This window comes from Ovis aries, chromosome 3 (assembly GCF_016772045.2).
Source record: "Ovis aries strain OAR_USU_Benz2616 breed Rambouillet chromosome 3, ARS-UI_Ramb_v3.0, whole genome shotgun sequence".
Classification (NCBI taxonomy): Eukaryota; Metazoa; Chordata; class Mammalia; order Artiodactyla; family Bovidae; genus Ovis; species Ovis aries.
In genome coordinates, this window is record NC_056056.1 from 177,440,217 (window position 1) to 177,463,910 (window position 23,694).

General features: G+C 47.1%; 1 protein-coding gene and 1 long non-coding RNA gene across 8 annotated transcripts in view; one reads left to right on the forward strand and one right to left on the reverse strand.

The window, feature by feature from the left end:
- The window catches only part of LOC121819150 (uncharacterized), a 119,449-nt gene extending 103,484 nt beyond the window's left edge, over positions 1-15,965 (forward strand). For 2 of the 3 annotated variants that reach the window (XR_009600272.1, XR_006059385.2), the window contains 2 exons: positions 6,355-6,448; positions 6,722-15,965. This is a non-coding gene — a long non-coding RNA (uncharacterized LOC121819150). The remainder of the gene's footprint in view (positions 1-6,354; positions 6,449-6,721) is intronic. The other variant, XR_009600273.1, reaches the window with a different exon arrangement.
- LARGE1 (LARGE xylosyl- and glucuronyltransferase 1) overlaps positions 1-23,694 on the reverse strand; it is a 621,285-nt gene that overhangs the window by 40,306 nt on the left and 557,285 nt on the right. For all 5 annotated transcript variants that reach the window (XM_015094041.4, XM_060414116.1, XM_060414117.1 and 2 more), the window contains 2 exons: positions 18,353-18,508; positions 2,677-2,840 (listed from right to left, as the gene is read on the reverse strand). In XM_015094041.4, the coding sequence (XP_014949527.2) occupies positions 2,677-2,840; positions 18,353-18,508 (320 nt within the window). The remainder of the gene's footprint in view (positions 1-2,676; positions 2,841-18,352; positions 18,509-23,694) is intronic.

Consider the following 23,694-nt stretch of genomic DNA (forward strand, 5'->3'; position numbering starts at 1 on the left):
ACACAGGATGGCCAGAAAGAGAAAAACTGCATAACCCTGAAAGGCTTTGAATCCACTCACCTCCTGGCAGCCAGAGATGTTTTCAAAAACATAAACTGAAGAAAAAACTCTGTGTAAATTTCTACAATAAATTCCCATCACGTTTAGAATAAAATCCAAATATTTTATGAATTTCTAATTTTTATAATCTTAATCTCATGCAGCTTCCATCTCAAGTCCCTCTCAAGTGATGCTTCAGCCACACTGGTCTTGTATCAGGGTATCTGAATTTGTATATAATTTGTATATATATTTGTGGCTCTTCCAACCACAGGGCCTTTGCACTTGCTATTTTATCCTGCCTGGAAAACTTTTCTTTTTTTTTTTTTTTTTGGCAATGCACATGCTTCTCTGGTGGCTCACACAGTGAAGAATCTGCCTGCAATGCAGGAAACCCAGGTTCTATCCCTGGGTTGGGAAGATATCCTGGAGAAGGGAATGGCTACCCACTTCAGTATCCTTGCCTGAAGAATTCCATGGACAGAGGAGCCTGACTATAGTCCATGGGGTCACAAAGAGTCAGACATGACTGAGCAACTAATACTTTCACACTCCCCCACTATGCTTGACTCCTTTTCTTATCCTCAAGTCTCTGCAGAAATGTCCCCTCCTTTGAAAGACCTCCCCCTGATCATACCACCTAAAGAAGGTCCCTCACTTGACATTGTTAATATCGATCACTGTTCCTTCAAAGCACTTATCACAATGTTAATTATTTGACTTAACTATTTACTAGTCCCATATTATCAATGCTGGATGCACATGGCAAACCTAAATGATGCAAGGTCTTCACAAAGAATCTTACTTAACTAGTTTGCAATGGAGCCAGACCATGAATTTTTTTTTTTTTCTAAAGCTCCTTCGATAATTTGATTTGTCCCCAGTTAAGGCAAAGAAAGGTAATGCCAAAGAATGCTCAAACTTTTGAGCATTTGCACCACACAATTGCACTCATCTCACACGCTAGTAAAGTCATGCTCAAAATTCTCCAAGCCAGGCTTCAGCAATACGTGAACCGTGAACTCCCTGATGTTCAAGCTGGTTTTAGAAAAGGCAGAGGAACCAGAGATCAAATTGCCAACATCTGCTGGATCATGGAAAAAGCAAGAGAGTTCCAGAAAAACATCTAGTTCTGCTTTATTGACTATGCCAAAGCCTTTGACTGTGTGGATCACAATAAACTGTGGAAAATTCTGAAAGAGATAGGAATACAGACCACCTGACCTGCCTCTTGAGAAATCTGTATGCAGGTCAGGAAGCAACAGTTAGAACTGGACATGGAACAACAGACTGGTTCCAAATAGGAAAAGGAGTACGTCAAGGCTGTATATTGTTACCCTGCTTATTTAACTTCTATGCAGAGTACATCATGAGAAACGCTGGACTGGAAGAAACACAAGCTGGAATCAAGATTGCTGGGAGAAATATCAATAACCTCAGATATGCAGATGACACCACCCTTATGGCAGAAAGTGAAGAGGAGCTAAAAAGCCTCTTGATGAAAGTGAAAGAGGAGAGTGAAAAAGTTGGCTTAAAGCTCAACATTCAGAAAATAAAGATCATGACATCTGGTCCCATCACTTCATGGGCAATAGATGTGGAAACAGTGTCAGACTTTATCTTTTGGGGCTCCAAAATCACTGCAGATGGTGATTGCAGCCATGAAATTAAAAGACGCTTACTCCTTGGAAGAAAAGTTATGACCAACCTAGATAGCATATTCAAAAGCAGAGACATTACTTTGCCGACTAAGGTCCGTCTAGTCAAGGCTATGGTTTTTCCAGTAGTCATGTATGGATGTGAGAGTTGGACTGTGAAGAAGGCTGAGCACTGAAGAATTGATGCTTTTGAACTGTGGTGTTGGAGAAGACTCTTGAGAGTCCCTTGGACTGCAAGGAGATCCAACCAGTCCATTCTGAAGGAGATCAGCCCTGGGATTGCTTTGGAAGGAGTGATGCTGAAGCTGAAACTCCAGTACTTTGGCCACCTCATGCGAAGAGTTGACTCATTGGAAAAGACTCTGATGCTGGGAGGGATTGGGGGCAGGAGGAGAAGGGGACGACCGAGGATGAGATGGCTGGATGGCAAGACTGACTCGATGGACGTGAGTCTGCGTGAACTCTGAGAGTTGGTGATGGACAGGGAGGCCTGGCGTGCTGCGATTCATGGGGTCGCAAACAGTCGGACATAACTGAGCAACTGAACTGAACTGAACTGAAGGCTGAGAATCAGTGCAATAGACTGTAAGCCACATAAGGGTAGGGACCACATCAGTACTTCCTGATAAAGGCTCCAAGAATGATCCCTGCATCAACACATGTGTAAGAAAAGAAATAGCAGTTGCTTTCCAACATCAACTGTGGGTCCAGTCCAGGTGTTTCCTTATGATACACCTCCCCCTTTCCTTGAGGTAAACTGACTAGCTCTATTTTTTAGAATTGTTTCTTCCTCCATTCTCAAAAACAACCAGCCTCATCAAAATACAGGAGCCCTTGGTTTTCAGAGCTGGAGAAGGGAGGAGACTAGGCCCTGTGTTAGCAGGCTTCCACGTTCCAAGCTGGTGGGGCCATTTCTGCCTTCTCCAGGTGGGGAGCAGCTGTGAGGAGACGGGGTGGGCAGCGGGGCCCGTCTGCCTACCTGTCCATGGAGAGCTGAGCGACCAGGGTGACATCTGTGTTGTCTGAAGCGGGCTCATACTCATAGTGCAGGAAGTACAGGTGGGTTCGGTGGACAGTGAACCGTTCTCTCCGGAACTCGTAACACAAGTCATCCTCGTCCAGTTCTGAGAGCTGCTTCTGGAGCTGAAAGATAGTAAAGAAGGCTTGGGAACAAGAAGGAAATCCCCAAGGGGGTCGGCCTGTTGTGCCCTGTCCTTCCCTGAGTTTCTTATCCACTGGACCTTGTTGATCGGCCAGTCAGAGAAGGACAGGATCCTGTCTTTGTTTTCTTCTGCAATATAATCTGATTTCAAAGAGGTGATGATAGGGGGCAGCTGGCTCGTCATCTGAGGAATGAGACCCTCTGAGCTGAGAGTGAGGGTCTCATGGTGGCAGCACTGACAAATGGATAAGCACCCACAAACTCCTTACACAAAACAGAAAACATTTTCCCTGATGACCCAGCACAACAATTTCAAACAACAGGTGGTAACTGTCAAAGAACAGAGTAATGAGAACCAAATTGAACAGTACCTTTGTGTGACCTGATGCTTTTCTCTCCCTAGAGCTACAGACTTAAAACTCTATACCAAGTACTGGAAAGGAAAAGCGATCCCATAAATAAAAAATCTCTTCCTTTAATTTCATCCAAGTTCAGTCAGTCTCAGTGCCTGCTCTTTTCTCTTTCTCCTCTCCTGGTGCCCTGAGATCTTTTATTTCATTAATCTGCCAGTAGGACTTCTTCACTTAGCTCTTCTATCCTCCTTCCTAACCAACTAGTGAAAGAGTGAGCTGTCCCACGGACAGGAAAGGAGGAACTTAGCATCCAGCATAAACACGTGCAGATCTCAGGTTTCCAGAGCTGCTGATACGCAGTATCCCTCCCAGGCAGAGGTGACTATACCTGTTCTACAGGTGAAGAATTGCAATGAAAAAGTTAATGAACTTTGATAGTGATGGAAATCAGACCAGTGGATATGCAGTAGCAGAATGAAAGGGCTGGGAAGAGACAGGAGAGAAGCTCTTTGGGTGATGGGATGTTTTACGTTGCAATCAAGGTGATGGGTATATGGGAGCACACATTTGTGAAAATACATGTACACATAGAATGGGGGGATTTATTATATATGCAAATCGTATTTCAATAAAACAATAATTTGCCAAAGGTCACATGGTTGCTTCCAATATTTTTTCTGTTACATGAGCCTTGTCCATTATATGATGATACATAGTTGAATACGGATGAAAGTTTACATGGCTAGAATTATTAAGATTAATAGCTGAATACGATAGAATATTTTCCCAAGAAGGTGTATATATATATAAATATTCTTTTTAAATCTCCAAACCAACAGTGTAGTAATCTAGAACAAAATACATTCACTCACTTCTCTATGACCTTCATATGACTTTCACATGATTTCTATCAGTTAAGACCATTGCCTTGATAGGTTAAACCAGGGGTCCCCAAGCCCTGGACCAGTATTGGTCCGTGGCCCGTTAGGAACCAGGCTGCACAGTGAGAGGTGAGCGGTTGGCGAGCAACCAAAGCTTCATTTATATTTACAGCGGCTCCCATCACTCTCCCATCACCTCCAAATGGGACTACCTAGTTGCAGGAAAACAAGCCCAAGGCTCCCGGTGATGCTACAGTATGGTGAGCTGTGTGTTTCATTATCTATCACAATATAATACTACTAGAAATAAAGTACACAATAAACGTAACGTGTTTGAACCATCCTGAAACCATCGCCCCACCCCTGCTCGGTCCATGGGAAAACTGTCTTCCACAAAACCAGTCCCTGGTGCCAAAAAGGTTGGGAACTGTTGGGTTAAACTATGATATTATTTCTCAAGATGTGTATTCTGACAGCTGACTGCATTAAAAGGTCTGATTTCTTCGCTTCCCCTGCCCCATATCCTTGCCCTTTGTCATGTGACTCTTGGTGCTGCCTACTACAGAGGCAAAGATTATTTCCCTAATCCTTGAACCTCTTGGCTGGACTTGTGACTTGCTTTGGCAAACAGAATGGAGGGGAAGTAATGATGTCCCAGTCGTGAGGGATCAGGTTCAAGAGGAAGTGCATACTTCTTGGGAAAATGCCTGGACTGGCCTGCTGGGAGATGAGACAGATGGCACAGAGTGGAGTCTCCCCAGCTGCCCATCATGTGAGTGAGCCCAGCCAAGGTCAGCAGAGCTGCCTCCACGAGCGCTCCTCACTGTTCACGCTTCTCTCTGTACGCCACTGAGGTTTTATGGGTTTTGAGCACTAGACGACAGATAGTGTCACTTTCATTACATGAGTCTGTTCCACACAACACAGGGTGGCTAGCCTCCTGGGCCCCGGCCCAATAAATGATTGTAGCATTCTCCAGATGGCTGAGTATAACTCCAAATGCGCCCATACATTCCCAAAGGCCACTTGGGTAATCAGTTGTGATCCAGTGATCTATGAGACATGCTCAGCTATCTTGAACATTTTTAACCTTTAGAAAGGATGCAGTGAGGGATATTTCTCGGCTTCTCAAGACCAATTTGATGTCCTTGCCTATTTGAAAGTTCCCCCTATGCCAACAGGGTAGCTAACTGATATAAGGCTGGAAACTAGAATTCTCCCTCCACCTAAGGCCCTAGGAGCCAGGTGACCCCTTCTGACTGCAGGATTAAATTCAATGTCTCCTGGCCTACAGGAATCCTCCCTGATCCTTGCATGCCCAGCAAGCCTCTAGTGGATATACTCATAGCCACTCATAGCATGTTAAGAAAGGGAAGAGTGGCCAATGAAAGTGCTTCTAGAGTCACTTTCTAAGAGGGTCTACCAGCAGTCCTGGGGGATAAGTAGCCTTCATCTAGGAACTGCATTGTACTGATGTGGTTCAGTGGCAGCCACTTCCCAAGGTCACCCCTAACCATCACAATGCTTAAAGGCTAGGATTTATAACATTGCTGTTTACTAGCCACACAGAGGGCTGCGGAGAGCCCAGCGGACATGACATCAGACAACATGAGAGTCTAGAACTCTACACCAATGCCTTCCTTGAGTTTTAATATCAATCATTAACATAGTGCTCTGCACCTCTGCTCTGACGTGGACTGAGCAGTGCTAGGTGTGCCAGGTGCAGTGCTAAATCAGACACACTGCTTTGTCTTCAGCACAGATCTCTGTTTTACAAAGGAGGAAACTGAGGCCCAGAAAGCGTCTGTCACCTGCCAATTACAGCCAGAGAGCAGCAGTCTGGACTGTGAATCCAGCCCTTGGACCTTTCACACCAGGAACATCTCACGACACAATTACTTCTTTCCTGGGGGATGGATGTGAAGGTCAAATGTGCTGGAAGATACCATGCAGTGTGAACAAAGCAGGCCACAAAAATGCATCTGCAGTATGATCACAACACAGTGAAAAGACAGACCAACCAACCCCAGGTGGAAACAGACGAAAGGGAATCCATTGCAATGTTAACAAAGCTCTTTTCTGAGTGGAGGATTCACAGATGAATTTTATTGGTCTTGTTATACCTTTTTGTACTTAAGTAATTCCCTGCAATTTTCTCAAATGAGCTAATGCATGTACAAGTGCTTTGTAAACTGTAGAGTGCTACACACACCTCAGAAATATTATGATTGCATTATGTTCCTTTTCAAATTCTAATCTAGGACTGCTCACTGCTGACTGCATGGCTGATGGGATTTCAGGCTGATCCCAAGGAGAGGACTCAAGCAGCTTGAAACCTGTCTCCTTCACGTCCAGGTAATATCTCCAGGGAGATGCCGAGCTGGAGGGCAAGGGTGGTATGGCTTTTGTTAACAGGGTCTGAATGCTACCCCCACTCCACACTCCAGTCATGTGGGGAGCAGGGGGTTTCCTGACCAGTAAGTCGCAGAAACAAAAGACAGATCCCTCCTGAGACAAAATGCATTTGCTAAATTGCTTCTTTGGGCAGCCAGCTGAGGCACAGGGAAATTTGGACTCAGAGGAAAATGGCCTTTAAGCCGTTTGCATTTATTTCTTCCCATCCTTAAGGACAGTGGCCTAGACTGACCCCTGAGCTGCCAGAGATGATGGCTGTCATGCCTGCGGACTCTAGAGGGACAGGAACAGTGTCCTGGGGCTCTGGCCTCTGAACTTCTGCTCAAAGTCAGGAGAAACTACATGGAGAGATTATGGGGATCAGTGGGCAATGAGGCCTGACCTCTCTGACCCTCATTTGCTATGTAACCTGGAGCAAGTCACTTCTCCGGCGAGCAGGACAAAGACTTTGGGTTGTAAGCCTCATGTGCTCTGCAGGCCAGGTGAGTGCTGAGAGTGCTGCAGGCACTTCCTCATTAATACTCACATGGGTCAGAGACCACCAGCAGGCCTGTTTTATAGACGAAGATGATCATCGTCTGAAAGCTTTGGCCATTTGGTCAAGGTCACAGTAAACGAACAGAGCAGCTTAGATTCACAACTAGCGGTATTTCCTCCAAGTTCTTGTACATCATAAAGTCACTGCAATGCCTTGTTCATCAACCTCTGGGTCTAATGCTAGATGGTTCAGTGACTGTTGAGTTCTGAATCATGTGTCCCCCTTGGTGACAGAGATCTTTGGTGCTCAGGCTGAGAGAAGTGGCCAAGTTCAGGTCAGTAGAACGTGGGTAGATTCTGGCTACTACAGGCTCCATTTTTAAGACTGCCTCATGCAAAAGCAAGAGCACCTAGTGGAAGATGCTCCATGGAGGGCAGAGCCACAAGATGGAAGGAATCTGGACCCTGATCATGGAGAAGAGCCACCTGCCAATTAGGAACACCTGCTTGGACTTTGTGTGAGTCATAAACTTCCAGCCTGCCAAGCCCATTTTATAAGTAATTGTGTTCCCATAACTAACATGCTTACTTGAACTCTTTGAGTCAGTAAGTGATGAAGACAGTACTACAGACCAATTCAGAAGTCTCTAAGGCCACCCCTTCTTGTGACACGTGTCCTTCTGACGCCTTAGGACAACAGGTAGAAACACGGGGATAAAATTACACTCAGGAGTGTTGCTTTACACTTTCGGCACTTTTCACTTTCAGCAGCCTTGATATCCATTTCTTCATCTGTCCCTCCCAGTAAGTGTATGAGACCAGGAGGGCTACCCTCTTGCCCCTAGTTGACGGATGAGGAAACTGAAGCTCCAGGGATGTGCTCAGAAAAGCTGGGACCCTAACACATCTCTTGGAACCTCATTCACGGTTCTTCCCTGTGGTTTCCATGAAGCAGTTAAATTTTATTAAACCACATGGACAGGCAGAAAAAGATTACCAACTCACTGGTTGCCTGCTGTGTGTACTAATGATCAAAGTTCCAGGAACCCAAAACACTGTTTTCCAAGGAAACCAAACCATGGGCCACTTTCATTCTTTCATGGGAAGGGAGAGACATGGGCTTAGGACCATTCAGTGAAGGTTCAGAGACGTCTTCCCAGCACTGACGAGGCTCTGAGAAGATAAAGAAGAAAATGGCATGGTCTGCTGCCTCCCAGGTATCACCATTAATGTGAACATCCCACACAATTAAGAGGCCCTTATTTTATGCCAAGCCCCACGCCAGGAATGCGGAATGAACCCAAGTGTCTGCACTTAAATTGTTTATACCATCTGGTTGGGGGAATAAAGAAGCGAGTTAGCAATTGTAAAAACTGTGTATTCATAATACAAATAAAATGATGGGGGGCTGGGGAGGGAAGGGTGGTGGTGTGCTGTGTGCTACACTGACCTAAGCTCCTGACCTATCTTTCCGTATTTAGCCCTCATCAAGCCTACCAGGTAGGAACAGTCCTACTTGCTTCCCATTTTATAGATGAGAAAACTGAGGCACAGAGTTTGAGTGGCCTGAAATCCCATAGGGAGTATTCCTACCGTTTTACATGAGGCATTGTTGCTTCAGAGCTTTCCCTTATGTTTCATGCAAGGAGCCAGTTAGGGCAAAAGTAAAAGTAGGCAGAGGTCTGTGACAAAGATGTGGGAGAGTCAAGCACCTGGCAGGTTTGGACAGATGATGTTTGGATAGATCAGAGCCTAGGGGTGTGAAGGAGGGGTGTGTGCTTGCGGCCCTGTGACTCTCTGGATCCTGGGCTCCTTCTTCATCCCCTCTCCTGGCCACCCAGGCAAACACTGGGATGCTTCAGCTCTGGGATTTAACATGCCAAGGAGGGTCACTGGAGGCCAGCCTTGGGCAACCTGTCATGGGACTCTGAGTGCCATCCACTCTGGGTTCCTCTGCCCACTGCGTGATGAAGGAGCTGGTGACACGCGGCTCGCATGTGAGAGCAATGATGCACTCCAGGGTTTCTCTGGGGTTTCTTGGGGATACAGCTGTTTCTACAGAGCCATCTGTTCCCTGGAACTGCCGTGCAATGATGCTGTAAAGGGTTTGTAGGATCTGTTTATATGTGTCTTATTTTTAACTTCTCGTTAAATCATGGTGGTGCCGTTTTCTTTCCTTCTTAGTGAGCTCAGTATCTGGGTGTGTGACCCTGCAGGCAGCCCATCACCCTTGCAGCACGAGGGCATTAAGCTTGGAATCCCTCATTTCAGCAATGAGGCAGAGATCTCAGAGCAGCTGGACGGGAAGGTGTCCAGGATGATATTTCTGGTCAACATTAGTAATGAGACCTCCTGCACCCTGCAGCCCTGCTCACACCTTACCCCTCTGAGCTCTCATCCCAGCCTGGGCTCGGTTTGTTTACTGACCATTTTATAAGTGAGAAAACTGAAGCTCATGGAAGGCTTACATGTAAAGAGTTACAGTTGAAGGCACAGATCTAGTCCTAGGGCCAGGTTTTCTGATTTTTAAGTACAGGGATCTTTCCAGAGCACCACCAATACTTTAAGACAAGGATTTGTAATAGTTAATTTGTTTGACAAAATTTATCGAGCACATACCAGGCAGTCTTTTATAGGCATAAAGTTATACTGATGAATGAAACAGATAAACAGCCACACGATCCCAGAGCTTACATTCTAGTTGGAGAGATATAACCAAAAAAATAAATAAGTCCAGAATATAATCATTGATTGGTGATAAGAGCTGCAGAGAAAATGAGAAACAAGAGCTCTGGGAGACGGGGTGTGGGGGTTGGGGCAGATATGACAACTTTAGATTGGGGAGTGTTTTTAGTAGTTGTAAAATGACCACTCAGCTTGACACCAGTTCCAGAGCTGCTGCCAACCTATCCTCTGAATTCCATTCTCTGAGCCTCCTTTTCTTCCTCTAAAAAGTAATGCTAATAATAACCACCTTGCAGGCTCATAAAAGAGTAAGAAAAATGATACAAACTAAAAGCCGCTAGAAGAATCACTGAATGACTTGTAGTTCCTCTTATGCTAATTATGCATGTCTTTCTGGGGCTTCCCTTAAGGCTAGGTGATAAAGAACCTGCCTGCCAAGCAGGAGGTGCAGGTTTGATCCCTGAGTCAGGAAGATCCCCTGGAGAAGGAAAGGGCAACCAGCCCACTCCAGTATTCTTGCCTGGGAACTTCTATGAGCGGAGGAGCCTGGCAGGCTACAGTCCATGGGGCTGCAAAAGAGTCTGACATGAGTTCGTGACTAAAGAACAGCAGCAATATATTTTTTTGGCCATGTCACGTGGCATGCGGAACCTCCCCAAACAGGGATTGAACCTGTGTCCTCTGCAGTGGAAGCACGGAGTCTTAACCACTGGACCAGCAGGGCAGTCCATCTTCTGTTAATTTTAAATAGGGATCTACATTCACTTGAGAAGCACGGCTTCAAAGTCAGGCAACCTGGTTTCCAATAATGGCCTCACCATGTAGGAGTTGCTTGACTCACATAACGCATCTCCTCTGAGCTTTCTTATCTGTGAAATGTGACTTGTTGATGCCTCCCTCCCTTGATTGTGGTAAAGAAGAAAGTTGCATTTCCTCTTTACTTTCTCTGCAGGAAATCTCTAATTGTTAGAGGCCAGAAGAAACAGAGAAAGCTCTTTGAGCAGCACAGAGAGCTCTTCCAAGACAGGAGAGAGCACAGTGGCTGAGGCATAGGGCATGGATGCCCCCAGGAGGCTTTGGCACCTCGTGTCATCACTGGGAAACTGTTACTGGTTCACTGGCGTGCTGTCTTGGGGAGGATTCTGAGTCTGGGGCTGGCCCCAGATGGCTGAGCGAGGTCATCAATTAGTGATGTCTGCTGTGGGCATGGGATAAGAAAATTCTAAGTTGGGGGCTTCCCTGGTGGCTCAGTAGTAAAGAATCTGCCTGCTAATGCAAGAGACACAGGTTTGATCCCCAGTCAGGGAGGACCCCACGTGCCATGGAGCAAAGCCTGTGTACAACTCTTGAGCCTGTACTCTAGAGCGTGAGAGCCGAAACTACAGAGCCCATGTGCCACAGCTACTGAAGCCCGCCCGTCCTAGGGCCTGAGCTCCACAACAGGAAAGCCATTGCAACGAGAAGCCTGCACACCGCAACCAGAGCGCAGCCCCTGCGCAGGGCAACCGGAGGGAGGTCCAAGCATCAGTGAAGACCCAGCAAAGCCAAAAAGAAAGAAAGAAAGAAAAAAAAACTGTTTGCTGACACTGTCTACTGACTTACAATTACATATAAATGTGAAAACTCAGTGATGTCCGGTCTTTTTTTTTTTCACCCCTTGGATGTTTTGTTTCATAATTTAACTAACATGACAGTGGATAATTATTTTACCATTGGACTTTGACCACTGGATTCCGCCTCCCCGCCCCCCCCCAACCCCGCTTTTTTTTTAATTGGCTGCCAGAGGAAGGATGCACAGGGTGGTGAGCCCAGAAAGGGCTATTCTGAAGTTGATGAACTGAAAGTGACAGCTGTCAGAATGAAATCTGCGGAATAAGCAGCGAACAGTCTGAGGCCATTTCCCGCCAGGATAAACAGCATCTCCCCTCCTCTGGCCAGTTCCTGCCCCTTCAGCCTACTCAGTGCAACCTCAGTCACTGAAAATTAAGGAAGGGCATGTACTTCCCATCCAAATTGGAAAGTATAAAACATCTATAACAATATATATTTTAATGGCCTTGCATTTAAAAAGGTGAGTTTCTTTTATCTGGAAAAAAAATCCCTGAGGTGGAGCCAGGCACTCTTGATGATAAAAGCAGCCTGCTATAAACACAGTGCCTGGGGGACAGTTACATGTTTCTGGATAACACACTGTATGGAAGCGACACTATCTGCCCAGCTATTGGGGACCACAGGGGGTGTCCTTATTTTTCACTGCTCCAAAGGACAGCACTCAGATTAGTGGATTATTTCCAGAAGCGGGGATTTCAACTCAACATGAGGAAGAATGGGGCTTAGCATCTGGAGCTTTCTAACAGTGCAGTAAGCTGTTGGAGATGGTGGGCTCCCTGTCTTTGGGAACATTCCAGCAGAAGCCAGATGCGAGCCTGTTAGGGATGCTGTGGAAGGATTTTTGCATGGATTAGGGGGTGGAGAATATCCATGATTATCCAGCTGTGTTCTGAGGAGTCCCAGGGTTTCTTGGCTATGCTTGAGGGGCTGGGTTGCTGAGGAAAGGGGAGAGAAATGCTAATATATAAAATTCTAGCCTCCATTGCGACTTCAATCAAATTATAGTAACTAAAGCCTAGCGAGTGCTTATGGCATTACACAGATTAATTTACTGGTTCCAGGAAGAGATGCCCAGACAAACTACGGGACAGGAGCGACTGTGTCCCATTAGCTACTGTCATTCTGACCACACGTGGAGCCCGAGCTCTTCCAAACAAAATCATCTTGCTTTGGAGCAAGTACCTCAGAGGCTGGAAGATGGGGTCTGCTGCTTACTGAAGGGTTGAATCCCCAACTTCCTGAATTTATGTTCTGTCTCTCCTACTTTTCCTTTTTCCTGTCTCTTTCCCTCTTTCTTTCTGGCACCGAGACCAACCAAATGGCCTCTTCCTTCCTACCCAAATTCTCTTAATTGCAGGGAAATCTACCTGGGATTGATTGTTTGAATCAGAGCAAATGTGATAGACCCCGCTCATGCTTTATACACAGAGATGTAGGTCCATTTCTCTACTAGGCCTTCCAAGAAAAAAAAAAATCTTAAAGACCCCAAACCCATTTGTGTAACAACAGATTATGATCAGGCAGGTGGTTTGTAAAAAACCCCATCTCAATGAATATTGTGTTCTGGGTGCTGAGCCCTATTTTTGGCGATTTAACTTATCTGTGAGACACTATGACAAAGGCATCATTTCCTGCAGCTACTTATCGGATGATGAACCTGAGGCCCAGAGTATCCATGTGACCTCTCCAAGGTGCCTGTGTCTACTGAATGAGCAGCCTGGAAAGGCCACAAAGCTTATCATCATCACCTTCTCCATAAAGGAATAATAATGACACAAAGCCGAACTTGCGCAGTCCCCTGTATACTCATGCTGGCTTTGCTAGAGGCAGAGTGCCATGCTCCTGTTCACCTCTGGTCCCCACTGACCATGCTGCTCCCTCCACTCTCCACACCTTCTCATTCCTCCTTATTCGTCCTTTGAATTCCACCTCCTCCAGGAAGTCTTCCCTGATGCACCTTCTCTCCTCTTCTTGTGTGCTCTCAAAGCACCACACTGTCCCGGCACTTCTCACACTGATGACAACCTCCTGCCTGTCTGCACCCCTCACTAGATAAGCGCTGTGAGAGTCGGGCTTCGATCTGCACTGCTGCCCCAGATCACTGGCCCTGTGGCTGGTGACTGTTTGAATGACTATCTGCCGAGTGGATGAACATGTCTTGAGACTTGGTGCCTGCCACTGCAGCCCTTTTCCACCTGGGATCTGCAGTTCAGTGGAGAGGTCCCTGACTTCCTCACTTTAAGAGGACCACTATCAATACACTTCTCATGGCTCCAATGACCTCTTCCCAGAACTGAGAGCAGTCGGCTTTGGGCCAGATCCAAGGTCTTACCCCTTCCCTGTGGCAGTGGTTACAGATAACACTGGGCAGGCAGCAAGAGACCAGGGCTGCAGAGATATGTTTCCAGGCTGTATGTTACAGACTCCTGCTCTAGCCCCTCTCACTTTGGGCCAGCCAGGCTGGAGGCGGCTGCCTGTAACAGGGCCCAGGGACCTGCTGCCTTGGTTTATGGGTACTGGCTGCACTTGCTCCCCTGTCCTCAGTGCCCACAAAACACTCCAGCTGACTTTGTCCGCATTGCCGCTGCCCCTGCTCAGAGCCCCACTGCCACCATTTTTGCCTGGGATGCAGCAACGGCCTCTCTCTAGGCTCCCTGCTTCTAGTCTAGACCCTTCCATTCTCTTCTCCACCCAGAGCAACTTTTCTCAAATGTAAACCTGACTGCATTTGAAGCCCTCTGGGGACTCTTCACGGCCAACAGGATTCAATTTAAATGCCCAAGCATAGCCAAGGCCCTGCAAGGGTCAGCTTCACTCTCTGCCCTTCTCCCGATATGCCTCTGCTCCAGCAGAGAAACCACCGGCATTTTTTTTGTGAACTCTCTACTTCTTGGTTTTCAGGTCTGGTCCTTCATTCTGCTCTTTTTGTAAATATTTAAAGAGTGTTCACTATGTGCTTGCTGCTATGCTAGGGGTGACTGGTACAGGTAGAGTGTCTAACAGTCTTATACTTGGGGGAAAAATAGGGAAAAAATGACATGAATAAAGTAATTGTGGACAGCATGTATGTGCTGATGAAAAGAAAATAGGGCACCTCACAGAGAGTGATGTAAAGGGTTACCTGAGGTTGGGACAGGCCGGGTATGCCAGGACTTGAGAAGCAAGGCCCTGAGGAGGGTAGGGGGAGCCTGGGACGTTGGAATGAACGCAGAGGTGGTGGGTGTGGGCTCAGTGTCAAGGCGAGAGTTTTTTGGGGGACAGTTGGTGTGAGCCTTAGAGAAGGCCACTCTCCCCACACCCGGGCAGACTGTCCTCTCACCATCTCTGACACTGACCATCTCCAGGGCCTGGAGCAGCCTCTAATTTCAACCGTGGTGCCCTGCATGGCACCTGGCAGGTAGCCAGCTCTCCTAAGTACTTATTCACCAAGTAAATGCAGCCACAGATTCCAAGAAGGACCATAGACGATTTCTCCCCTCTGATGATCCACCAGGGGAGACTGGCGTAGGAAGGGCTGGTGAGTCACTGTTAAAGGCAGTTCCACTTTGTAAGGCATTGAGCAGCACACCACGGGAACTCACCCCTACAGAGATTAACGGATGACATCACCCTGCAAGGCTTTGTATTTGAGCCTCTTCTGTGGAGGAAAAAAAAAAAAAAGGGAGCAGGAGAACAGTTTATATTTAATGTTTGGGGGAAAAGTGCTGAATGGGCACTCAAATATTGATGATGATAACAAATTCTGACTTGAGTGAAAAGAACGGAAGGAAAACTCAGAACAACACAGTGTTTGTGGAGACCTCTAAGGGCGTCCCAGAGTCTGAGATGGAGGTCAAGAGCTTAATGGGTTTGTTTCCTCTCTGGCGAGTGGAGAAGAAGGGCAGATGCTGAGGAAGGCACGGAGGGTGACTAGAGAAAGGCTGGAGATTGAGGGGATGATGCTGTGACCTGGGGGTAAGTGCCAGAGAGCGGGGTGGCCGTGCTACTGGTCATCCTGATAAAGGGCCAGGTAGGTGCATGCTGGCAGAGCCTCCCGCTCCACCCCGCCCCGCCCCCACCTGCACTAGAGTCTAAAAGAATCCTCCTGACATCCAAGAATACAAGCAACAGTAGTAAGACAAAATCCAGACTCTCTAACCCACTCCCAGCATCCTTCCAGCCTGCCTCCTGCTTCCCCGCTGCTCGGCATCTCCTGCTCTCCACCTTTCCTATCAGCCCCTGGGCACACGGTCCATCCTTCCAGTCCTCACAGCAAGCCTGCCTGGCCTCAGGACATCCATGCCAGCGACTCCATCCACCTGGAACCCGCTTCCTTTGCTGTTCTCGTCCCCTTTCCCACTTTCTGCAGTGTGCGTATGTTTAGTCACTCAGTCATGTCCAACTCCTTGTGACCTTTGAACTGTAGCCTGCCGGGCTCCTGTCCATGGGATTGTCCAGGCAAGAGTACTGAAGGGGGTTGCTCTTTCCTCATCCAGGACCCAGGATCAAACCCACGTCTCCTGCGAGTCCTGCATTGCAGGTGGACTCTTTACCCCCTGAGGCATCAGGGAAGCCGTACTGCAGTATAGTTGGTCTACAAAAAAATGACACACAGTTAGCACAATCTAGTGAGTTTGGCTATATTTATGTTCTCATGCTACTGTGACCACATTTAAGGTATTAAAGATAACCATCGCCTCCAAAACTTCCTTGGTTTTTCCATTGTGTGTGTGTATGTGTGGTTAAGATCACTTAACACGAAACCTACAGTTTTAAATATATTTGTAGAGGGCATCTCTGGAACGAACTGCACCTTTATAGCCCCTGGACATCAAGTCCTCATGATCCCCTCTCCCCAACCCCTGGGAGCCATCATTCTGTTGTCAGCATCAGTACATGGGACTAGTTCAGAAGCCTCACACATGAGGACTTGTGCAGTGTTTGTCCTTCTGTGACGGATTCATTTCATTAAAACAATGTCTTCCAGGTTCATCCATGTTGTCACAAATGATAAGACTGGCCTCATTTTTAAAGTGGAACAATATTCATTGTGTATGTACATACTGCCTTTTCCTTATCCATTCACCTGTCAGTGGATACTTAGGTTGCCTCCATAGCTTGGTTATCAAGAATACTGCTACACTGAACACGGAAATGCAGATGCTGCTCCAGGATTTCAATTTACTTTGGGACATATGCCCAGAAGTAGGGCTGCTGGATCATATGACAGTTCTACTACTATTATTATTATTATAATTTTTTTTTTTGAGGAACCTCCATTCTGTTTTCCATAGCAGCTACACCATTTTACATTCTACTGACAGTGGACAAGGTTTCAACTTCTCCATGCCTTTGCCAACTCTTATTATCTTTTGTTAACAGCCTTCCTGACAGGTGTAAGGAGATACCCCCTCCTCGTGTGACTTTGACTTGTATTCCCCTGATCCTGCACTCTTCCACAACTGTCTCTTTCTTAAATTTGAGTCTCAGATAAAATGTCACCTCCTCAGAAGTCCTCCTTGATTTCACATGTCATTATGTAACACGTGCCACTGGCTGATGATTTTTCCTGATAGCTTGTCTAGTTATTGTGTCTTCCCTACTAAAATATTAATCTCAGCACCCTGAGAGCAGGGATCATTGTCCTGTGAATGAATCCTCAGTGCTCAGAATAAGAAGGCCTTCAATAAATGTTTGTTGACTGATTGAATGAAACAGTTACTCATGTGTTTAATACTAAGGGTCAAGGAAAGGACAGGGACCAAATATTTATCAAGCATCTAACATAGGGCAAAGATTGAAGGCAGGAGGAGAAGGGGATGACAGAGAATGAGATGGTTGGATGGCATCACCAACTCAATGGACATGCTGCTGCTGCTGCTGCTAAGTCGCTTCGGTTGTGTCCAATTCTGTGCGACCACATAGATGGTAGCCGACCAGGCTCTCCTGTCCCTGGGATTCTCTAGGCAAGAACACTGGAGGGGGTTGCCATTTCCTTCTCCAATGCATGAAAGTGAAAAGTAAAAGTAAAGTCACTCAGTCGTGTCTGACTCTTCGCGACCCCATAGACGGCAGCCTACCAGGCTCCTTTGCCTATGGGATTTTCCAGGCAAGAGTACTGGAGTGGGTTGCCATGAGTATGAGCAAATTCCTGGAGAGGGTGAAGGACAGGGAGACCTGGCGTGCTGCAGTCCATGGGGCCACAAAGAGTCAGACACGACATAGCAACTGAACAACAACAACGGCAACATGGGGCAGATGCTGACCGAGATGGATTACACAGAGTTTCTCAGTCTCAGAATAGCCCTGTGGCAGTTTTTCTTATCTCTATGTGACAGATGAGGAAACTGAAGCACAGAGAGATTGAGTAACTTGCCTGAGATCACAGAAGTGGAAATCAGAAGGGATTAAAGCCCAGCCAGGCCAAGCTGACCCCATACGCCCTGCCTTTTCCACTATAATAAGCTGCTGCCCCACATCCTGCTCCTTAGAGCTTCAAATCAGTCTCAACTTTGCTCCTACGTGCTGTGTGACCATGAGCAAACTGTGCAACCTCTCTGTGTCTAAAATGTCTTCAACTCTAACTGGGGAAAAAAAGGTTTCTATGAGCATCAAATAAGATATACAAAGAAATTATAAACAGTGAAGAAACAGGATAATACAGTACATGCCAGCTATGTCTGTGATCTAGCTATGAAGATATTTTGTGCCTTGTACTGATCCTGAATCCTGGGTCTCCCATGTGGGTGCCGTGTCCACAAAGCCCTCAAAGTCCCCAGGTGTGGAGAGACCTTTGGCCTGTTGTTTCACTGAGGTTTTTCTCACACTGATCCCTCTGCTTGACAGCTCCCTTCTGACTTCACCTGGTCTGGGCACACGTATCCCTGCTGCATCCACAGAGATGAGCATGGAAGCGACCTACTGATGTGTCCCCCACCCTACACTGCCCTGTTCCCCACTCCAAGGTGGGGATGGCACCTGGTTCCTTCTGGGCTTGCCCTGAGCCTGGCACAGAGCCAAGCACTGGAGGTCCTTGGCAGACCAGCAGAGAGGCCACCCCTGCCTGCGTGGCCGAGTCCTGGGGCCACTCACGTTTTCACTGTTGACGTCAGCCTCACTGGGGCAGCCGAACAGCTCTCGTCGCAGGAGGTTCCCATCATACTCCAGGAAGGTCAGGTAGAGGTTGCGGAAAAACTCCACGTGCTTATTCTTCACCCGCAGCTTCTTGGGGGAGTTCCAGTGAATGACCTGGTGGGCAACAAAGATACAGTCAGGCCAGGAGGACCTGTGCTTGTCGGAAGCATGGCTGGGCACTGGTCTAAGCATTATCTTGGGGCCTTCCCATCCATCCATCCATCCATCCATCCATCCATCCATCCATCCATCCATTCACCCATCTATCCATTCATCATTCAGCATTTATGGTCCAGGGGTTAAGAGCCAGGTGCTGAAGCCAGACTGCCTAGAGTCAAATCCTGGCCCTGCTCTGGGTAGTGGTTTAATCTTGAGCCGATTGCTGAATCTCTCTGTGCCTCAGTTTCCTCATCTGTGAAATTGAATAGTAACAGCTCCAGCTGAGATCAGTCTTTTAAGCTTTTGCCTCTCAGCTCCAAACCTGCTTTCTGATCCTGAAGCCAGGACTCTGCAAACCCTACTTCTGCTCTGCCAGCCACTTTCTATTCATGAGAGGGAGACAAAGTCAGGAGGGGGAGAAAGAAAGACTTGCCCGTTCCTTTTGCTTCCCGTCCCTATGTCCTTTCTCCTCCCAGCTGTGGCACTTCCTTCAGCAGCAGCTAAACCCACTCTGCAGTTTTTCCAAAACTCAGACCCCGCTTCATGGTCCTTTGTCCCCGCCTGGTGCTGCTGGCTCAGGAGTTGCCTGCAGACCCCACCTCAGAGTGTGGCTTCCAGCCCCGAGCTGGACTAATTTCCACCTCTTCCCTCTGTGCCTTCAGCTCCAGAGGTGGGAACTGCTTCCTGCAATTTTCTATTTTTGCTTTTATAGTTACCAAGTGAACTCTTTACATCTAGTTATCATTTTTAAAGATTAAATTCTCTGTTCAAATAATTGGTATGGTTTTTGCCTCCAGCCAGGACTGACGGATGCACTGTCTCCCAGAGCTGCTGGGAAAAATCAACTCATTAATACATGTAAAGCATGGAAGTACTGCCTGGAATAGGACAAGTATATGCAGACTCTGACTATTAAGTGCCTACAGTATACAGAGTCGGGAGATGGCAGAGGCCCCTGTTGGCAGTGCCCGTCTGTGGCCTGCTGGGGAGATGGGTCCCCAGACAGGTAATAGGAGGCAATCATGGAGGGAGGATCAAGAAGAAATGGCATCTCTGGAAGCTCAGAGAAGCATCTCTTAGAAGGAGACTTAGCCCTTGCCACCAGGTGGGGCTTGAAGGGTGGAAGAGGGGAGACTCTCCTGAGATATGCCCAATCGGGGCAGAAGGAGGTCCCGGGCCAGACACTAAAATAATTGCATGCGAGCTGGTGACACTCACACCCAGTGGGGATATGTCTTTGCTGTGAAAGATGCCGGTGCTTGCCAAGTGCTGAGCCAGCAGGAAGGCTGATGGATGTGCATCTGACTCAGGAAACCTGAGCTTCTTCATCAGGGAGAAACTTTAACTAAGGGGGAAGGCAGGGCCGGCCTGTGAGCCTCCCAACAAACAAATCGTAACTTCGCATTCACAAACCTGCCGGAAACTCTGGAGACACCGTGTCCTTAAATGCTCCAAATGAACCCATTTGAATCCCACTGTCCGTTTTACAAAGATGGTACTTTGACCTGCCCATATTTCACAGCAGTCAGGTTGCAGAGCTGAGACACAAACCTAGCTCTGAATCCCAAACCCCAGGTTCCTGAGTGCTGTTGTGTTCTGTGTTAATGGCTGAGAGTTTTACAGGTGTGGAGAGGGAAACCTGCAGAGAGACGGTTCGCTCACAATCACGTGGTGAGTTTGGACCAGGCCAGGGCTGGGAGGAGGATACAGGCTCCCAATGCTCCCCCACTGCCTCCCACCCGCCACTTACTCCCGGCCATCTCTCATCCCATTATGCCTCATTCTGCTGTGTCTGCCAAGGGATCTAGATTTGTGAATCATCTAAGGCAAAATATGAGATTATATAAAAAGCAGCAAAGGTTAAAGGAAGGTAGGAGGAGAAGATGGTGGGTCACTAGCAGGCCAAGGGGGTTTTAGAAAACCCTAGGAACATGGCTTCACTAGTGGCTCAGACGGTAAAGAATCCGCCTGCAGTGCAGGAGACCTGGGTTCAATCTCTGGGTCAGGAAGATCCCCTGGAGAAGGGAGTGGCTACTTACTCCAGCATTCTTGCTTGGAGAATCCCATGGACGATGGAGCCTAGTGGTTGCAGTCCATGGGGTCCCAGAGAGTTGGACGTGACTGAGCGACTAAGCAGGCATGAAGCTGACTGCCCTCTGATAGGTAAGTGCACTCGAAGTCTATTAATATATATTCAGATTTACCTTTGCCACCTAGGATTTAATCACCAGAACACAGAACACTCCATTCCCCTTTGCTAGGCTCTACAGAAGTAAGTAAAATATCTATTGTTTCACGTTCACTTTTCACTTTCACGCATTGGAGAAGGAAACAGCAACCCACTCCAGTGTTCTTGCCTGGAGAATCCCAGGGACTGGGGAGCCTGGTGGGCTGCCGTCTATGGGGTCGCACAGAGTCGGACACAACTGAAGCGACTTAAAAGCAGCAGCAGCAGCAGCAACACTGATTATATGCTAGGCATTGGCCAGGGTTGCTGGTGTGTGTGTGTGTGTAAAGTTTTATATTCAGTCCTCAAAACAACCTGGCAAATTTTTTTCTGTTATCATTCTTATTTTACAGGCAATAATCCTGAGAGTCTCTCAGTAAGTAGTAAATCCTAATTCTAAATTGGGTCTTACTCCCAAATCTTTTTCTTTCTACCACATCACTCATTCATTCAAAAAAATATTAGAATGAGCAATAACTCTGTCAGGTACTGACAGGGTCTGTGACTGCATTGCGTGCATATGCTAAGTCGCTTCAGCTGTGTCTGACTCTTTGTGACCCCATGGATTTTGGCCCTCCAGACTCCATGGGATTCTCCAGGCAAGAATACTGGAGTGGGTTGACATGCCCTCCTCCAGGGGAATCTTCCCAACCCAGGGATGGAACTCATGTTTCTTAGGTCTCCTGCATTGGCCGCAGTGATGTACTCAAAAAATCAAAGTTCTATGTCTGGAATTTACAACTGAGGGGAAGAGGCAGATATTACATAACCACCCATTAAGTATGACGCGTGCTTTTTAAAGAGATGGTAAAGAGAGGCTGTTGGTGGTCATTTTTGGGCTGAGTCATTGCAAGTTTAGAGAAACTAAGACACAGAGGGAGAAAGGGACTTGCCCAGAGTCACAGCAGGGGGAGAAGTGGCGCCCAGCTCTGCCTCCCAGGCCGCTGCTCCTGCCACTAAGTCATGAGCCTGCTTCTGAAACTCCGACTCAGAATGAGTATTTCTGATAATTCTGATCAGCACGTGTCTGACTACTGAGAAATCTCATTTCCTGGTCCCTTGAGGGGCAGAATCACCCACCATCTCTGGCTCAGGGGCAGCAAGTTGGTGGTGTGGATGGTATACATTGACGAGCTTTCACCTATGAGAGAAATTGACACTGGGAATGTGCCCCAAAAACATTTTTGCAAGAATCCAGAAGTACTTCTGAGTCTCTGAAAACCGATCTTAACTTATTCTGCTTGCTGGGACACATTAGCACAGTAATAAAAATATTACTAATATTAGCAGCTAACACATATTGGATGCTCGCTATGTGCCAAGCACTGCTCTGGACACTTCACTTTTTATAGCTCATTGATCCTTTACTTAATACTACAAGTGATATTCTCACGATCTCATCTTACAGGTAAGGGAAGTTCAGCAAATCTCCCTGAACCACATAGCTAGAGAGTGGGAGATGCAGGATTCAAACCCAAAGAGGTAGAGACATTAAGAATCTCTCTCTCTTATTTCTCCCATGCAATTATCAAATGACTGATTACAGCAATGAACATGAGATTTTCAGATTGCAGGATGAGAAATGATACCTGCTCTCCCCTCCTGAATGCAGAGATTGCACCCAAACCTGGAATACAAAGCCTGCAGGGTGATTTAGCGCTTCTCAGATATACAAGCTGAACCTCCAACAGAGGGAAGTTGAGGGGTGGCATCCACATTGCATGGCGGGTGGGCTGCAGAAGCTGCCAGGCACTGGGGGCCCCAGGATGTGATCTGATTGGATCTGAAAAGTCTGTAAAGGCTGAAAATACGTGCAGACTTAGAGTCAGCCTGAGATAAGCCTGAGAAGTTGATGGAAATTGACTACTGTCCAGGAAACTTAAACATTATCTGAGAAGACAGCGGAAGTCAACGTGATTAAAGGAGAAACAAACTGTCACCCATCAAGGGTGCAGGAAACAGCATTTCAAAGACTGAAACAAGACCCTGGTACAAGGATAAGGCTATGGGAAGAGTGTAGCCAATACTTTGACTTCTGAAGTACTTGGAACCCACAAGTGAAAGCGTTAGTCACTCAGCTGTGTCTGACTTTGTGTGCGCATGGACTACAGTCTGCCAGGCTCCCCTGTCCATGGGATTCTTCAGGCAAGAATACTGGAGTGGGTTGCCATGCCCTCCTTCAAGGGATGTTCCTGACCTAGGGATCGAACCTGGGTCTTCTGCATTTCAGGTGGATCCTTTACCATCCGAGGCACCAGGGAAGCCCTCTGGAACCCACAGGACTCATAAAAATAATAGATGGTGCAAAACTGCTAAGAAATCAGAAGCTGTGTGCAAATGCCAGGTAAATAAGAACACAGGGCTAATGTGTTCCAAGTTACGGAGATAAAGAGTATTTGGAAAATGGGTCTCTGTCTCAAAAGAGACAAAGTGGGGCTCTCTGGCCCACTGACTTTCTTGGTTCACAGAATAACAACTATCCTCTTTAGATCGGCAGTGAAACCTGTTCCACTTACAATTCCAACTCTAACTCCAGGAGAAAAGAACTTTCTGGTATTTCTTGAACATGTCTTCCATGATTCAGTGCCTCTGCATATGCCCGCCCCCCTCCCCTGCCCCCAGAATATCCTTATTTCTTCTCTACCATACACATGCCTGCTTATCCTTCATGGATGAGCTCAAATGCACCTCTTCTGTAATTCTCTCCTTGATGACTCATGTCAGAAGGTTGCCTCTGAGCAGTCTTTCTCTCTTCCCTATTTTTCATTCCTAACATTGATTTTGTTTGTAATTGCAATGTTCCTAGCCCCCGTGACTGGCTCATGATTCATTCAAGATCCACCTAATCATGATGATTCTACTTTGATTTCCCAGACTCCCTTGCTGCTAGGGGAGGCCATGTGGCCCAGGATTG